The 16,171-nt window shown below is 37.8% G+C and overlaps 1 protein-coding gene and 1 long non-coding RNA gene across 13 annotated transcripts in view; one reads left to right on the top strand and one right to left on the bottom strand.

Moving 5' to 3' along the window:
- Window positions 1–16,171, top strand: part of CDON (cell adhesion associated, oncogene regulated) — an 83,974-nt gene that overhangs the window by 49,885 nt on the left and 17,918 nt on the right. For 11 of the 12 annotated variants that reach the window (XR_015729325.1, XM_060693547.2, XM_087875630.1 and 8 more), the window contains 10 exons: window positions 7,614–7,744; window positions 7,860–8,132; window positions 10,681–10,827; window positions 10,969–11,112; window positions 11,728–12,015; window positions 12,130–12,399; window positions 13,160–13,516; window positions 14,533–14,819; window positions 15,221–15,386; window positions 15,876–16,007. Coding sequence is in view for 11 of the 12 variants with exons in the window: in XM_060693547.2 (XP_060549530.1) it covers window positions 7,675–7,744; window positions 7,860–8,132; window positions 10,681–10,827; window positions 10,969–11,112; window positions 11,728–12,015; window positions 12,130–12,399; window positions 13,160–13,516; window positions 14,533–14,819; window positions 15,221–15,386; window positions 15,876–16,007 (2,134 nt within the window). In the remaining variant the exon portion in view is untranslated. The remainder of the gene's footprint in view (window positions 1–7,613; window positions 7,745–7,859; window positions 8,133–10,680; window positions 10,828–10,968; window positions 11,113–11,727; window positions 12,016–12,129; window positions 12,400–13,159; window positions 13,517–14,532; window positions 14,820–15,220; window positions 15,387–15,875; window positions 16,008–16,171) is intronic. The other variant, XM_087875636.1, reaches the window with a different exon arrangement.
- LOC148112495 (uncharacterized) lies at window positions 3,317–5,658 on the bottom strand. Its single transcript, XR_015729326.1, has 2 exons — window positions 5,569–5,658; window positions 3,317–5,085 (listed from the first exon to the last, which is right to left on the bottom strand). It is a non-coding gene; the product is annotated as an uncharacterized LOC148112495 (long non-coding RNA).

The raw sequence follows: 16,171 nt of genomic DNA, 5'->3' as shown, positions 1-16,171 counted from the left end.
TTTTTTTGAATACTACTCATTTGCTTCATGAGTAGGAATTTAATATGATAGAAGACTGACATGAAAGAAAACACAAACAACATGTGGATGTAGTGTAAGCTAACTAGTTGTGAATGAGAATAAGTGACAAACATGTGGAGAAAGCACCAGCCAAAGCACTGGGGTGCTGGCCTCTAGTGCAGTGGTTCTCAACCTTCCTAATGCCGCGACCCATTAATACAGTTCCTCATGTTGTAGTGACCCCCAACCAGGGGGGTCTGTGGGCGTGGCTTATTTGTGGGCATGGCTTGGAGGTCATGTGACTGGGTGGGCGTGGCTAGCTGGTCATGTGACCGGGTGGCCATGGCTATGTGTATAGGGACTGCTCAAAGGGCTGAAAAAAGTCATTTCTGACAGATCCTCGCACTTTTGACTGGTCCTCACACTTATGACCATCTTCACATTTATGCCCGTGCAGCATTCTTAACAACCGTGTCACTCATTTCACAACTGCTTCTCTTCACCATGGTGACAAGATAGGGCAAAAATGTAAAATGTGAGGACAGTCGTAAGTTCGAGGACTGGTCAAAAGTGCAAGGACCAGTCAAAAATAACTTTTTCAGCCCTCTGAGTAGTCCATATGCATAAAAGGATACAGCAATAGAGAGGGATGAAGGAAGGGAAAGGAAATTAGAGTAGGAGGGAGAGGAAGAGAGGGAGGAAGAGGAAGAGAAGGAGAAAGGAAGAGGAAGTAGGGAGGAAAAGAAGAGGGGGAGGAAGAGAAAGTAAGAAGGAAAGAAAAGAGAGAAGTGGTAGGTTTGAGGAGAAAGATTGCTGTACAATAAAAAAGATGAAAGGGAAGAAAGCCAACCCCAAACAAATATAAAGATATTAAGATAAAGAATGAATTGTTAAACTTTAAAGAATAAAAGAGAACAAATATGAATAAATAACAATAATTAGAAACGCACATACAAACATATAATGTATTTTCTTTGAACAGAGTATTTGGCCGGTTCACAAATTTAAACAGTGTTTAGTCAGTTCAATTAAATTTACAATTTATATATTTCCTATTTGCCATATTTATTCCTCATCTATTTTTGTAAAAAAACAATATTACCCTTCATCCTCATCTCTAATTTTAATCAAATTCAATTTTTCCCTTCTATTCTATATTATACCCCTTCCCATTGTCATATATTTTTATATCCATCCTCACATTGGTTAATTATGTAATATTACAGTTGTTTAATATAAATTCAACATTTTAATATAAATCAATTAGTTATATAACTACCTTTTTTGTATATTAATCAATATGAACATGAATATTCCAATTATTTCCATGCAATCCAATTTCTTACAAATCAATTAATTATATTTACCAATAATAATAAACCAAATAATTTCCCCCATATATTCCTCCAAACCACAACTTAACCATTTCTGCTTTCAGAAATATACAATTAATAGTATCTCAATTATTACAATTCCCTAGTTAAATAGAGCTTTTTTTCTTTTGTGTTTTAAAATCTTGAACTCTCCTCTTTTTCCCTAAATTTCCCATTGTTTGCACCTACCTTTTTGGGTGAGGAAAAAGAAAAGAAATCTGCCTGCCTAATTTTCCAACCTTGCAGCAACAGCAAAGCAGTTTCAGTTTCGTTTTCCAGCATAGCTAGGGGGAAAAAAATCTGCTCCAGGACTCTCTGCAAGCAAGCAGCAGAGCCCTGAACCCTGAGCAAAACAGCTGAGACAAATCAGCTGAGGGTCAGAGCCGATCTAATCAAGGGCTAATTAGCCTATGCTGAAGCTCCGCGGGCCAATAAAATTACAAAAAAACACCGAACTATTTGTTAAATTGCTGGCTCCCTCGCCCACCACTATTTATTGGCAATAAATAGTGGTGCGGAGGGGCGGGGCAAGCCAGCAATTTAACAAACGGTTCAGCTGCACCACTGGCTATAGGGCGGCCCTTTGAAGCCCCGCGGCAAGAATTTAAACCGTTTTTTTTCCTCTAGCCATCAGCTGGGACTCAGGAGGCAGCAATAGATTGGGGGTGGGCGGGGTAAGCGAACGGCCGGCGATCCAACAGAGCAGAGAGTGAGGGTGAGTGAAGGCATGGGGGGGGGGCGAGAGAGGGCTTTGGCGACCCCTGTGAAATGGCCGTTCAACCCCCAAAGGGGTCACGACCCCCAGGTTGAGAACCGCTGCTCTAGTGTCTCAGAGTGCAACTAATTTAATACGCTGTACTTTTTAGAAAAAGAAAAATATTCGTATGCATCAGTGAGGCATTGTGCATCATGAAGGCACAAAAGGCTGTTTGGCTGATGGAAGTGCTGGAGGAGGCCATTAGTGTGATGGAAAATAAAGTTGAAATTAAACTTTATGGAAGCAAGTGAGAATTTGGATTGCTTCATGAGGGAGCTTCAAAGGGATATGTCATTTATAATGGAATCCCCTTTTTGAAAATGTAACACAACCTCAACCGTTTGTAATCCAGTTTTCAAAAGTCTCTAGTATTGCTCCTTCTGACCAAAAACCTGAATTGTGAGAGCATGTCAGAAACAATTGAATGAATTAATAAATTCATTGAGTTGATAAACTAATATGTGAATTAATACATTGAATTGTTTAGTGCATTAATAAAGACTAGGCATCAAGTAGCCCTGAAATACTGTTGTTTTTAAAGCCACAAATATGCTGGACCACACTGTTTTTAAATAAAAATATGGTCATGTATTTTAAGTGGTCATGCTTTGTAGCTTGAAAAACAATGGCCAGCATATTGGACAAATTAATTTTAGGGAAATATTAAGGAATAATGCTTTATCCTTCCATCATTTAATATATTTTCAGTCGAAGAGGTCTTGCCTATTATTAGGGGATTTTTATCATACAATGTACAATCATAAACGTTGCCCTTAGAATAAAAATCCTTTTTCAAATAGATTTATTAATCTTTGATTTTATTGTAATTTCTTGGTTGTGAGCAGACCAAAGTCATTGGGCATTGGGCAGCACACAAGTTTAATAGATTATTATTACTGTATTATTAAAATCTGATTTCCTTATAAAGCTGTTTCACCTGTTAGGGTCTACTAGTTTTGATTGTTTCATATTCAGTCTAGAAACAGTGCCAGCAGATTAAAATACAAGCTAAAGAATAGAAGTCTTATTGCATCTTGTCTTGTCCTTGCTATATTTTTGAAAGGAAAACTGGAAGCTTGCCTTCAGTTCGCTGACAAAAGTAAGAAGATTTTTAATCTAGTTTTGTTTGGTTTTTTTTTGGAGGGGGCAAGATGGAGGGTGGCATCTTAATTTTAGAGTTAATATCTTTTTCTGTATGTATAATAGGCCAAAAATAATGTAATAGGAACTTGAGTGAGTTACAAAAGAAATAGAAACTAAAACTTAGCAATTATGTGTGTGATATGCTTCAGCCAAATTTAAATCATCTTTAAATTACCTGGGTATTATTCAGAGTATAAATCCGACTTATTTTATTCATTATGCCTGCCTCTGGCCGTAAAATAACTGGTTTCTGATGACTGGTGATGTAACTTATTAGTAGATTAGTGGGTAACTATAAATTCTGGTTACAGGTGTGTATATTCCTTTCTAAAACATATTGTCTTCTTTTCCTAAAATAGAAAGTCTGTAACACAAATAGTTGTGCTTTCATATTGTAAATGTATTTCTGAAGCAGGAAAAGTGCTTCATATCTGGGGTGGGGGTGTTCACCATCTAAAGAAACTGCTTGTTTCCTGTGTTTGCACTGTAGTCACATGGATGCAGGCACATGCATTTGAGTTAAAAGACTGGGGGTTTTGGGGTGAGTGTGTATGGAGGGGTTGACATTCAGAAAATCTGAAGCATCTGATATAAACCAGCCTGCAGAATAAATAGCTTCAAAATGAATTGTCTTGCAGTGATACCTTTCAAATGCAGATCGGCAACCTAAATTATGGACGTGTCTGAAACAGAAAAATCCTTTTATGAGTTTGTATTGGCTTATATTGTGATTATTTATGTTTCCTATTTCAGAATGGCAGGAAATCTCTGTGGAGACTGTCAAGTAGGGGTCAGCAGCCTTTTGAACCCATTAAAACATTTGGCATGTAGGGAAATGTTGTAGGCAGTCTTAGTGTCTTAAGGGCTCCTTAAGAACCAGCCTCCATCCATGGAGGATGAACATTATTTCTAAACCCCAACTGCTACCCCTCTTCTGAAGGTCCCACTATGCTTGTCCCTTTGTGGGGAGGGAAAGAAGAGGCATACAAAGTAGTGGTCTGCAGTCATCTGTTGCTTGTAGAGGTAGTCCTCGACTTATGACCACAATTGAGCCCAAAGTTTTTGTTGCTAAATTAAGTGAATTTTGCCCCATTTTATGACTTTTGTGCCACACTAGTTAAGTGAATCACTGTAGCTGTTAAGTTAGTAACACGGTTGTTAAGTGAATCTGGCTTCCCCATTGACTTTGCTTGCCAGAAGGTCGCCAAAGGGGATCACATGACCCTGGGACTCTGCAAACCATCATAAATCAGGTGCCAAGCATCCAAATTTTGCTCAAGTGACCATAGGGATAGGCTGTAACAGTCGTAAGTGTGAAAAACGGTCCTAAGTCACTTTTTTCAGTGCCATTGTAACTGTTGTAAGTCGAGAACTACCTCTATTTTCTAAAATAAATGTGGCTTAATTGAGGCCTTGGATCAAAAATAACTTTAGAGGATATGAAGCCAGCTTCATATGAAGAAAAGTTATGAAGCCAGCTTCATAACTTGAAGAAAAGTTATTCTTTGTTTTAATGTCAAACGTAAGAAGGAGAAGCACCAAGGGAGATGGTGGCAAGCTTTAGATCTGGGAGCTGTTAAAAGGAATGTGGGGTCGCAGGTTACTCACCTCTGTGTTTCCTGCTTTAATCATTGTATGGTTTATAAATGTTGAATTTAACAGTTTTTGTAAGAAGCTGGCACTTTTATGTATTTTTCAAAAAAAACATAAGGATAGTTGATCAACAAGATAACACATTACCTTTGCTTTAGATCTGTTGTCTTAAGAAAATGTCATGATTAGCACAGTCTAAAGATCTTTTGTAGAACACATCTATGATTTAAAATGTGTTTAGTTCAAACCATCTTCAATTTCATGAGCCAGTTTAAATTTTAGCTCATTTTTTCTTGATAAGCAACTACAGTATCTTCCTTTAAAGGACTCAGCTCTGTTTATCACAAATACAGTAATACTAAAAGAGATTGATAAGAAATATTAAGACTCTTGATTTAGTTTTAAAGTAATGGTTTGTTACCGTTACAATGAACTGAGGATCATAGTTAATTGTAACAGCCAAAATGCTAGAAATCATTTTTTTATGTTTTTTTTTTTAAAAAGATACTTTTATATACTAGCATTGTAGGTCAAATAACCTATGCAACTAACTCCATTTCTTAGCCACAGTAAATAATAGTAGAAGTCAACTGGCATGGACCAAAAGAAAGCCCTGTTACAAATATACAAGAATTATTTATTTTGTGGTTTACAGTGATGTGCAAATATGTTTTCTATTTGGAAGAAGTGCTATTGACTTACCTTTTGCGGCCATAGAACTTCTAAGAATACAGTTGAATGACTGAAACTTTGAAACCAACACTGTCTCTGTTTCTCCTTTCCCTTGCTACATCAAACTTGTATTTTAATCCACCAAAATACAGGAGACATTTTTCCTATTTTGAATTGAATCGGTAGGGTTTTAAAATGATTGCTAGCATTAGTTTGTGATCAAATTAAAAGTTACTTTGAACTCAGTCCTTCTGTGAGTGTAATTCGGAACACACTGATGCTTATTGCAGCTGGCAGCTTCTTGCTATTGCCTCTTTCTGTGTGTGAAACCCACCCCCCTTGGTGACCTTTCCTGGGGCTGGTCATGGTCCCTTTTCATTGTGATGGGCTAGAAGTGGCTCATGTGGAGTTGATTATTTCCTTGCTTGTCTGGTCTGTTTGGTGCCATAACTTCAAGTCATTTCCATTTTCTTCCTCTGTTTTTGGCTGACCACAGTGAAAGGAAATGCTTTTGCTGGCGACAGGATCAGTTTGCATGCTTGGCTGACTTGATTGAGCCTGTGAAAAGGTGGGAGTGCCTAGTAAATAAACCCCAGAGGTGCTATGTTCCTTTGGTGTAGTTAGTTGTGATTATTAAACTCCTAAAATCTGCCCAAACATATATTTCTTAGTCTTCGTTTCACTCAGGTCTCTTCATTAAGGACAGCCTTGTTTAATGGAAAATTATCTAGTGTGAGAAAATACTAATGCCTGTTATGTATAAATTTGTCAGCAGATTTAACAGTTCTCTAAAGAACAAAATCAATCCTGTAGTTAAAACTAATGGGTAGCATATCCGTTGTTGGTAGCTTACTACTAATTGCTGTTTGCCAAAAAAAGAAAAGAAAAAAGAAACCCCTAATGATCTTTGCATGCCAGATCTCTTCCATTTATGATGTGGATTCTCTTAAATATTCTGTTCTTCATTGGAGAGTCAATGGCGGTGGGGGGAATGCTGTTTAAATACTGTAGCTTCACTACTTTTTACTTTAAAGATGCCTTGGCAAGAAGTTTATAATCCAATTTATCTTTCTAGGATTAAAGTACTGCGTGGTTGTATATAAATTGTGTATAATTTACGTAGGGGACCCTCTGTGGTCTTGCAGATAGTGTAGAAAGCCATAGAACCGTGCAGCCTCCCCAAAGCCATGTGACCAAAATTTTGGATGCTTGACAATTGGCATCTATTTATGATGGTTGTAGCATCCCATGGTAATGTGATCACCATTTATGTCCTTCCCAGCTGGCTTCTGACAACAAAGTCAATGGGGGAAGCGACGCTAAAGAGATTGTTGGTCTGACTACGTAGCTTATTGAAATCAATCAATTTCCTAATTTATATTCTCTACAAAGGAGAGTGGTGATTTGTGCCTCTTCACTTGTGCTTCTCACCAGATGTTGTCGGAGCTCTCCCAAAGTGTCTTAAAAATTGTAGCATCAGTAAAGAACCATGCATAAGTTTGTATAAATTCCTTGTGTCAAAATATTTTTTTCTGATATGGTCCTAAACTCTTGTTTCTGCCACAAAAGAAGCTATGGGGAAAGAAAAATTCAAGTGATAATATTTATAGTTTATTGTTTAAAAGTAGCAGAAGCCAACAAGGCTGAAGCTGTTTGGGATTATTTCCTTTTGGTAAAATAGCTAATTTGTTTGTAGAATTGTGGAGTGTGCTGTGAACTTAAAAATAACAAGATTCATTCATGTTTCTACAAGTAAAAAGATTGAGGGTATTAAAGGCTTTTCATTCTGTGTTTTAGTTCTGGTACATATGGTTGAAACTATGTTAGCTGTCAACACCTAGCTGACTGGGTTTGGAAGCTAAGCAGGATCAGCCCAGGTTAGTACTTGAGATGAGATTAGCAGGCAGTACCTGGAGGAGGAAAGGGCATGCCGTTTCTGTCGTGTTGCCAGGAAAATTACATGGATGTATCCATGAAGTTAAACGGCAACTTACCTTAATACATATTTAAGTCTTACATTTTCACTCATGAAAAATATGCTTCGAAGATGTTGCCTACACTGTCTTCTTTTGTAGGTTCCTCATTGAGTCATATTACTCTGAAGCTCTCTGCCACCAGCCTTTGTAACTTGGCATTATGCATCCTGATCCAGTACCTTCACACAAACTGCTTTTTCTTACAGTTTTACTCTCCACTGCAGCTTCAGGTAAATTCACTTTCCTTGATATGTTCCTAATGTTCTCTTTTAGACTGATAAACGTCTGTCAGTTAACAGTAGTGATAAACACCATATATGTGTGTCTTTTTTCCCCCCTCCCTAGAGTTGATTCTTCACTTTATTTCTGAACCTCTTTCTACCGTCCAGAAGACAGGAGCAACTATAAAACTTTACTGTTCCGCTGAACCCTCTACAGCTCATCTCTCTTGGATATTCAATGGAGAAAAACTGCATAAGAAAATAGAGCAAGTAGACCCACAACCAGGATCCCTTACCATTTTCTCTCTTAGCCCTTCAAATTCTGGAACCTACCAGTGTGTTGCTAATAACAGTATTGGTGCAATAATCAGCAGGCCTGCAACTGTGTCTATAGCATGTAAGTTGTATTCTGATTGATGGTGAAACTGTACACCCCATAAAAAATTTATTCTTCCCATTGGCCTCTTTTGTTTCTGAGCATTTTATATGTCTAAACAAAGCTTATTTCAGAGTAGGTTTAGTCACACATAACATTAGAGCGAATATATACACCGTATTTTTCACTCCATAAGACGCTCCTGACCATAAGACAGATGCACCTAGGTTTAGAGGAGGAAAACAAGAAAAAAAAATCTGCCTCTGCCTCCCAGCGTCCATCAGGACCTGGCTAGTGTCCTTGCAGCAAACAGCCTGCCTCCTCCATGTCTGCTGTCTCCACTGGGGAACGCTGGAGCCTTCGCCTCTGAGCAGCTGATCAGCAGTTGGATCGGCTTCCCGGAATACCGCTGATCAGTTGTTCCAGGTGGTGGGGATCGCTGCTGCCGTTCGCTGCTGCTGCCTGTCGCCTGTCGCTTTGCTCCATAAGACGCACAGATATTTCCACCCACTTTTGGGAGGGAAAAAAATGTGTGTGTTATGGAGCAAAAAATATGGTATATATAATGTGAGTTTTAAATAAAGAATGTTTAGTTATTTCTTACTTGAAAGGGAAAAAGAAATAAGCTAACCTTGTTAATAGGTTTATTAATCCTAATTTATCCCACTTAATTATAAATTAAGACTGTGCTGTTCTTCAGGTATGAAACAAAATGCAGCTTCAGATGGGCAAAACGGGATCATTTTGCAACTAACTCCTTAAATTAAGCATGTCTTTTCCTTGGCAGAATGCAACCATCTGATCCCAGTAAAAAGTAGCTTCTCTTCTAAGGCAGGTGCTGTGCTTGCCTGCCTTCAGATATTAAGTGTTGAGCAATCCAATTATTAATTTTTTTTTTACATCTTATCAACCCTGCAAAGATTCAGCTGGTAATTTAAACAATGTGGAATCAAAGATGCTCTGCTTCCTTCTCTCCTCTTCTCCCCTCCCCCGTATCTGCACAGCTTATTTCTGTTGAGGGTAATTTGACTATTTCAGATCAGAAATAAAATGTCTGAATTACTCCTTTCTTATGCCTGAGCTTGATACATTTCCATTATAAATATACTTTGCTTTTGAAGCATATCCAAAATACCCATAAGAGAAAAACTTTTCATAATTGAGAAGAATAAATGTTTTTGTAGAGTACTGACCCATAGCAAGATCCTCTTGAGAGCTTATGAACATTAGTTGGTACTTACAGATGCTAAGGACTGTAGAAAACTGTGAATACATTAAGTGCCTTTTGTACTGTATTGATTGCTGATGAAATGGCTGCAGCAAGACCAGTATTGTATTGAATTGCCATGTAAGCAAAGTAGGCATTTATCAAGCTTTAGTTAAGATATCAGTTAGTTTAGGTCAGTGTTGGCGAACCTTTGCAGCACCAAGTGCCGAAATGGGAGCGCACTTGTGCATGCCAGAAACCAAAAGAACAGCCGCCCGGCACACATGCATGCGCCAGGAAGATAATCTTCCAGTTTCCGGCATGTGCGTGCGCACCAGCCAGCTGGTCTTCGTGCAGGCATGTGTGCTAAAAACTGGAAGACCAGGTGGACAGTGGTTGCATGCACCGGAAACCGGAAAATCATCTTCCTGGCATGCACACCAGACGGCTGCTCTTCTGGTTTCCGGTACTCCTGCACGCATGAAGACCAGCTGGCTGGCATGCCAGAACCCGGAAGAGCAATGGGCAATGGCTCGCATGCCCTGAGAGATGGCTCTGTGTGCCACTTCCGGCATGGGTGTCATAGGGTTTAGTTCAACGTAGAAAATACAAGCTTTGAAAAGTCACTTTATTGGCAAACAGTTTGATTACCTGTTAAGGTTCTGCTAATATTGTCCTATTATTTATCAAAGTAAATTAGCTAATTGGTTCATTTGCTGTTTTAGCTGTGCTACAAAAAGGATACAAGGTGATCTATTCAAAATGGCTAGATGTGAAATATATATTATAAAATATGTAAAATTCAACCACTTTGCATGCCATAATGCATAACATGGCTTAATGTAGGTACAATAAATAATCCTCTAAAGAGCAACTCTTTATGATCTATTTCATCTATCCAGTTGCACAGGGAGCAAATGGGCCAGGGAAAAATATGTTGTAAAAAGGGCAAAACCCTATTAGGCACTGTGATACTAGTCAGACAGATAATTGAGTTAAAGCTGTTCCTATTCCCTCCTTAACTATTTAGGAAATTATATTATTTTGAAACCCAAAGTTGCACACTTACCTTTTAACATTGTGAAGAACAAAACAGATTCTCAAGTTTTATAAAGAACCTGACAAAACTAGAGTTTCTCAACTAAGGCACATTTGCAGCTGGATTTATACTTATTCAGCCAAATTACTAGGGTTGAGAATATTTACGAGGCTTTTACTGTTTTCTTATTTTTTTTTAGGAAGTGGAAACTCAGCATCCAATCAGCTGAAACCAATAAGTTTTATTAAGCAAATACTTTTGGTAAAGACCTACAAAATCTACCAAAGTTGAAAATAAAACAAAACACTTTCATTTTTTCCTAGATCTTGATGATTTTGAATCTTCATGGAGAAACACAATTTCAGTGGAAGAAGGGAATACTGCTTTAATAGGTTGCAAGCTACCAAAAAGCAATCCAAAAGCACAGATTCGCTTCCGTGTACGGGGAAAATGGCTGGAACAATCAACAGGTGAGTTTCTATGTCCCTTACCTAATTGAGAACTCCTACAAATTTGCATTTAAACGTATGATACAAGTTAAACACAGTATTTTCAACAGAAAAATCAATTTATATTCTTTGTAGTCTAATTAAAATAACTATTTTTATTAGAAAACTACCTTATTCTCCCATCTGGAAATCTGCAAATTTTGAATGTATCTTCAGATGACAAGGGAATTTATAAGTGTGCAGCATATAATCCGGTTACTGATGATCTCAAACTTGAACCTACTGGACATAAGCTCGTAATCAGTAGTGAGTATTACATGTCAGTGTAATTAAACTGTCAAGATACAGTGCCATTGCTTTGCTAGGTCTTTTCATCCATCTAGTTTGCTGGAATGTCTGCTTGCTGAAAAGTCTTATTACCAGTAATTATATTCATCATTGTTAAACGCTGTATGTGAACGAATATTCCCAGAGTTAAGGATGTGAAGCATTTCTAACCTTTAACTAATAACTGGCTGTTATTGAAAGCTAGATTTGCATATCATGGGAATCTTTTGTTTGTATGTAGGTCTCCAGTCCATAGAATGTCCAGCTAGAATTGGGAAAGGGTCCTGTATAAAACCTGGGGTACTTTGATAGAGTATGCTGAGCCAGATAGACTAATGGAGAGGCTTGATATATGGCTATTTCCCACGTTAAAATAGTTCAGAGCAGGTGAGGTGTGAAGCATAATCATAATAACAACTCTGCTGTAGATGACAGAATAAGCTTGGCAATTTAAACTTAGGTTTTTTACAGGCTTTGAATTTAGCCAAATATCACAGCTAACAGATTACAATTAAATATTATCTTTTGTGACCTACAAGGAATTTGAGGTAGCTTATTCGAAAGGCTCATGCTAACTTTTTCCTCAATTTGCAGACTCTTCCTCAGCGGATTTTCATATTCTTCATCCAACCAGTTCTCAGGCATTGGCAGTACCTCAACATAGGCCTCTGATGTTGGAGTGTGTAGTTAGTGGGCTGCCTGTTTCTTATGTTCACTGGTATAAAGATGGCAGAGATGTGCTAATTCAGAACAGATGGAAGCTCTCTCATTCGCATCTTGCCATTGATTCTGTGGATCTATCCGATGCCGGAAATTATTCCTGTGTAGTCCAAGATGATTCTGGAGTTGTGAAATACGTGAACTACAGCATAAATGTGCTTGGTACGATGACAATTTTTAATTTACAAATTCAGAGTCAAAATACTGCTGCTGCAACAGAATGAAATGGGATATAATGCTTCCTTTTTCTTTTCCTTTTTTCCTCTTTGGTTTTAGAACCCGCTTCTATATCAAGAGGATTACAAAATCAGTTAGTGTCTTGGGGCAAAAGTTTGCATCTATCGTGTGAAATACATGGAAATCCTTTACCTACTGTTACCTGGTACCATAATGGAATTCCCGTCCATCTTTCTTCCCGGCACTTTCCTTCAGGAAACAAGCTGAGAATAAATCAGATTGCTCCAGAAGACACAGGATTATATCAATGCTTAGTAAACAACGGCATTGGATTTTCACAGTCCACTGGGAGATTTCATTCCCAAGCAGGTAAAAACTACATGATTCATCTTTTCCTATCCTCCTCTAATCTATATAGAAATGGCTTGTTGGCTTTGTGGGTTATTTCTAGTGAGTAAATCTTGACCACTGAGCTATGCATCGAATTGTAAGACCTGGCCAATTTTTGACACTGCTAGGAAACCTTTTTCATTATAAACCTGCCTGAGCTCTAAAATTATCCACGGAGCTCTTACTGCAGATGGCACAAATTGTGAATTGTCATCCACTTGTGTATTAAGCTTCTCAGAACTTATGCCTGCTATTTAGAGTGCTCTCATTCCTCCTCCCACCCCACCCCCATTGCTATCCTTGTTCTTCTCTTTGTTCGTTTAACATGTAAGACAATTTGATTCATGAGGTAGTTCATGCAAAGCAGTATGTAAATATTTTAAATTAAAATAATCACTTGGGCCTTTATTTTTCCCTACCAATCCAAGTTTCTTCTATACATCTAGTCTCCAATGATAGTTTAGTTCTCTTGAAAAGATCTTTTATTGTGTTAGGAGAAGAAAATAATGCTAGTTATACCAGCTGCCTTGAGTTACTTATCAAAATAATAAAGGTCGGAATAAATCAATAAAGTAAATATATTTGTAGCTCAAGGAATTCTGCATATGTATGGTCAGAGGGTTATTATTTCATGTTATTCTTTGAAGCTTCAAAGTCTTTGGTGGATGTGTAAATGTCTCTCTCTCTCTATGTGGATGAATAGTAAATTGTATTTTTTCTGCTTTCATTTTTTAACTAGACAAAAATTCCAAGCCAATTATAACTTCACTGCCAGCAAATACCAAAATGATAGAGGGCGACACTGTGTCATTGTCATGTAATGCCACTGGATTGCCTACCCCTGTAATTCGTTGGTACAACAGGCATGGAATAATTAGCACCCATCCTTCACAGGTGCTCTACTCAAAATCACATAAGTCATCCTCCCAATCAAGAAATGGTAACTCCATTGCAGACAGAGCCTACTTCATTATGTCTCGCAGTGGGTCAAGTTCCTTATATATTCAGCTTCTTACAGCAGAGCATGCTGGGAAATACATCTGTGAAGCAACAAATGATTATGGACTTGCTCGTTCAGAGACTTTCCTTACAGTTGGTGAGTTGCCATCCCAATTGTCTTACTAAATAGTGTGCAAATATTTGGGCAAACATTTGAACGGAGGTTTGCACTAATTGAACGTCCACAAATTGCTTACATTGTAAACTTACACATTTTATAGCTCATCAAATTTCTATTGCTTTCTATGTTGAAACATGCTCTTTCTGTGCTCGAGCTTTGCAAATTAGGTGAATTAGTTCAACCATAGTTAGTTGTCTGTTTCTAGAATTGTGGCCTATAATCAACACTTATAACAATAGATTTGAGATTATAATAAGTGTTGTAATGTTTTGAGGTCAGCTGGGTTCAACTTGATGATGTTGCTGACACATTAGCATTCATGTTGAAACAATTAAACTATTTCCTCCTTCATTTTTAATGAATCAGCTACCCACAGCAAACAATTACTATTTCAGCAGATGCAGGCAAGCAGGCATAAAGTGTTGTACAATGAAATGTTTACTTTCTATTACTTTTTTCAATGCTGTTGTAACTTTGAACGGTCAAACTGTTGTAAATTGAAGATTACCTGCATTTGAAGCATTTTGTATACTGCAGGCTACTTCTGCTGACTGCTGGCTGCCAGCAGTTCAGGAGTTCGAGTCTCACTGGCTCAAGGTTGACTCAGCCTTCCATCCTTTCGAGGATGGTAAAATGAGGATCCAGGTTGTTGGGAGCAAAGATGCTGACTCTGGAAACAGCTTAGAGAGGACTGTAAAGCACTGTGAAGCAGTGTATAAATCTAAGTGCTATTGCTATTGCTATTTTCAGCATAGGTTTAGCCATGTATATAAGAATCTAGAAACCAGAGGGACCCTTTCAATGGGATTAAAAACTGTTCTTATTTGCTGCTATAATCTAATTTCCTTTTTAAAAAAAGTTATAAATCACTTTGTGATAATATACATTGGTTCAGTTAGAAGAAAGGTTGATGGGAGAAGTGATAGTATGAAATGTCATTTGTAAAGATCTTTGAGCCAATGCCTGTCTTTAATCTCCAAATCCTTCTGCAGTTCCCTATGAAGCCAGTACAAAAACCGAAGCTCCTCCTTTTGAAATTGCCCAGAATGATGATGATGGAGATCTTGATTCAGAAACGGGCCTCCCCAGAATGTCTCCGGCCGAGATTCTTACTGACAAAACCTCTACAATAAAAACATCCAGTGGCATTTCCCCACCCGAAGCTCCCATCATTCTCAGCCCTCCACAAACACTTAAGCCAGACCAGTATAACCTGGTCTGGCGATCTGGAAAGGATGGTGGTCAGCCAATTAATGTTTATTTTGTGAAATATCGCAAGGTAGGACTATCCTGGCTCTAAGCAAATATTAGTTTTTGTGGCTTAAAAAAACTTGGAAAACTACAGTATCCTGGTATTAACTATGAGAGAGAGGGAAAATAGGAAGCTACTCTACATCAATTTAAAGCATTGGCAGTAATGAATGAAAGTTGGTGTGTTTTAAACATATTTGGGCCTTGTATTATAGGAAGATTGAAATTTACATTTTGCAGTATGTGAAAGAATTTTTGTGGCGATCCTAAGCATTTCATTGTGCCTGTGCTTTTGTTTTTATATACAGTTTGGTAGCTTGATAGCAACTATATAAGTAATACAGTTCAATATTAGAACCAGCAAATTGTTTACCTACCTTCCCTGTAAACTTAAGTTTTTGATATCATTTTTTAATTCTCCTTTTACAGCTGGATAGCAATGTTACTAATTGGTATACAATTCGTGTTCCTGGAAGTGAAAATGAACTTAGTCTTACAGAACTGGAACCTTCCAGTCTATATGAAGTCTTGATGGTTGCAAAAAACGATGCTGGCGAAGGTCAGCCTTCTATGCTTACATTTCGCACAAGCAAAGGTAAGAAAGCTTTTGCTAGACTACGCGTCAATCCCTGAAATATATTTTAGGTGACCTTTTTTCTGAAGTTTGCACACTTGGAAACCTCTGACATGTTTCCCCTAACAAACAGTTCCTTCTCATTTCCCAAAGCAGCAGAGGAAATGCCAAAGCAGGGTAGAATCAAATTCCCCCGTCCCATGAGCAACTCTGTCAAAGATGTTTCATATGTGGAAGAGCATTTCTTAAACATTTCACATTGGTATACTTATGAATGCTCAGAGTCTCTTCTGAGCTTATTCCATTAACTCACTTTCATGTGGGAGCTTTCTTTGAGTATCAGTAATTAAACAAAGCAACATGAGTAAAATACAGGATTTTTCAGCATTTTTGCTGCCTGCTTGCATAGAAAAACATGTAAATAAGATGTAAAGGACTAGCACTAAAAAGACTCAAAAAGTAACTGAAGACATCTTAAATTATTTACTGAGTACACATTTTTTTTCTCAGAAAGGTCATCTTCTTCAAAAACCTCACAGACACCCTCTCAACCAATTGGCATTCCTAAACATTCTGTCATTCAGGAAGGAACAACCAACAATTTTGGCGTGGTCCTTCCAGATCTGTCTCGACATAGTGGCGGTAAGTCCCACTAATAAATCTGAAAATAATGTATTTTTGAAACATTGACTTTAACCACCTTTCAAATCTTCTGCTAGTTGTGCACTTCCAAGGTCAGTTGTGTGTTTAACAGAACAAATTTCAAAAGAGAATAAGAGAGCACCTTTTCCAAACACTGAACTCTT

Source organism: Pantherophis guttatus, chromosome 9 (genome assembly GCF_059756535.1).
Source record: "Pantherophis guttatus breed Tessera chromosome 9, ASM5975653v1, whole genome shotgun sequence".
In the NCBI taxonomy this organism is placed as follows: Eukaryota; Metazoa; Chordata; class Lepidosauria; order Squamata; family Colubridae; genus Pantherophis; species Pantherophis guttatus.
Note: the sequence above shows the minus strand (reverse complement) of the source record. Positions and strands in the feature narration are given on the sequence as shown.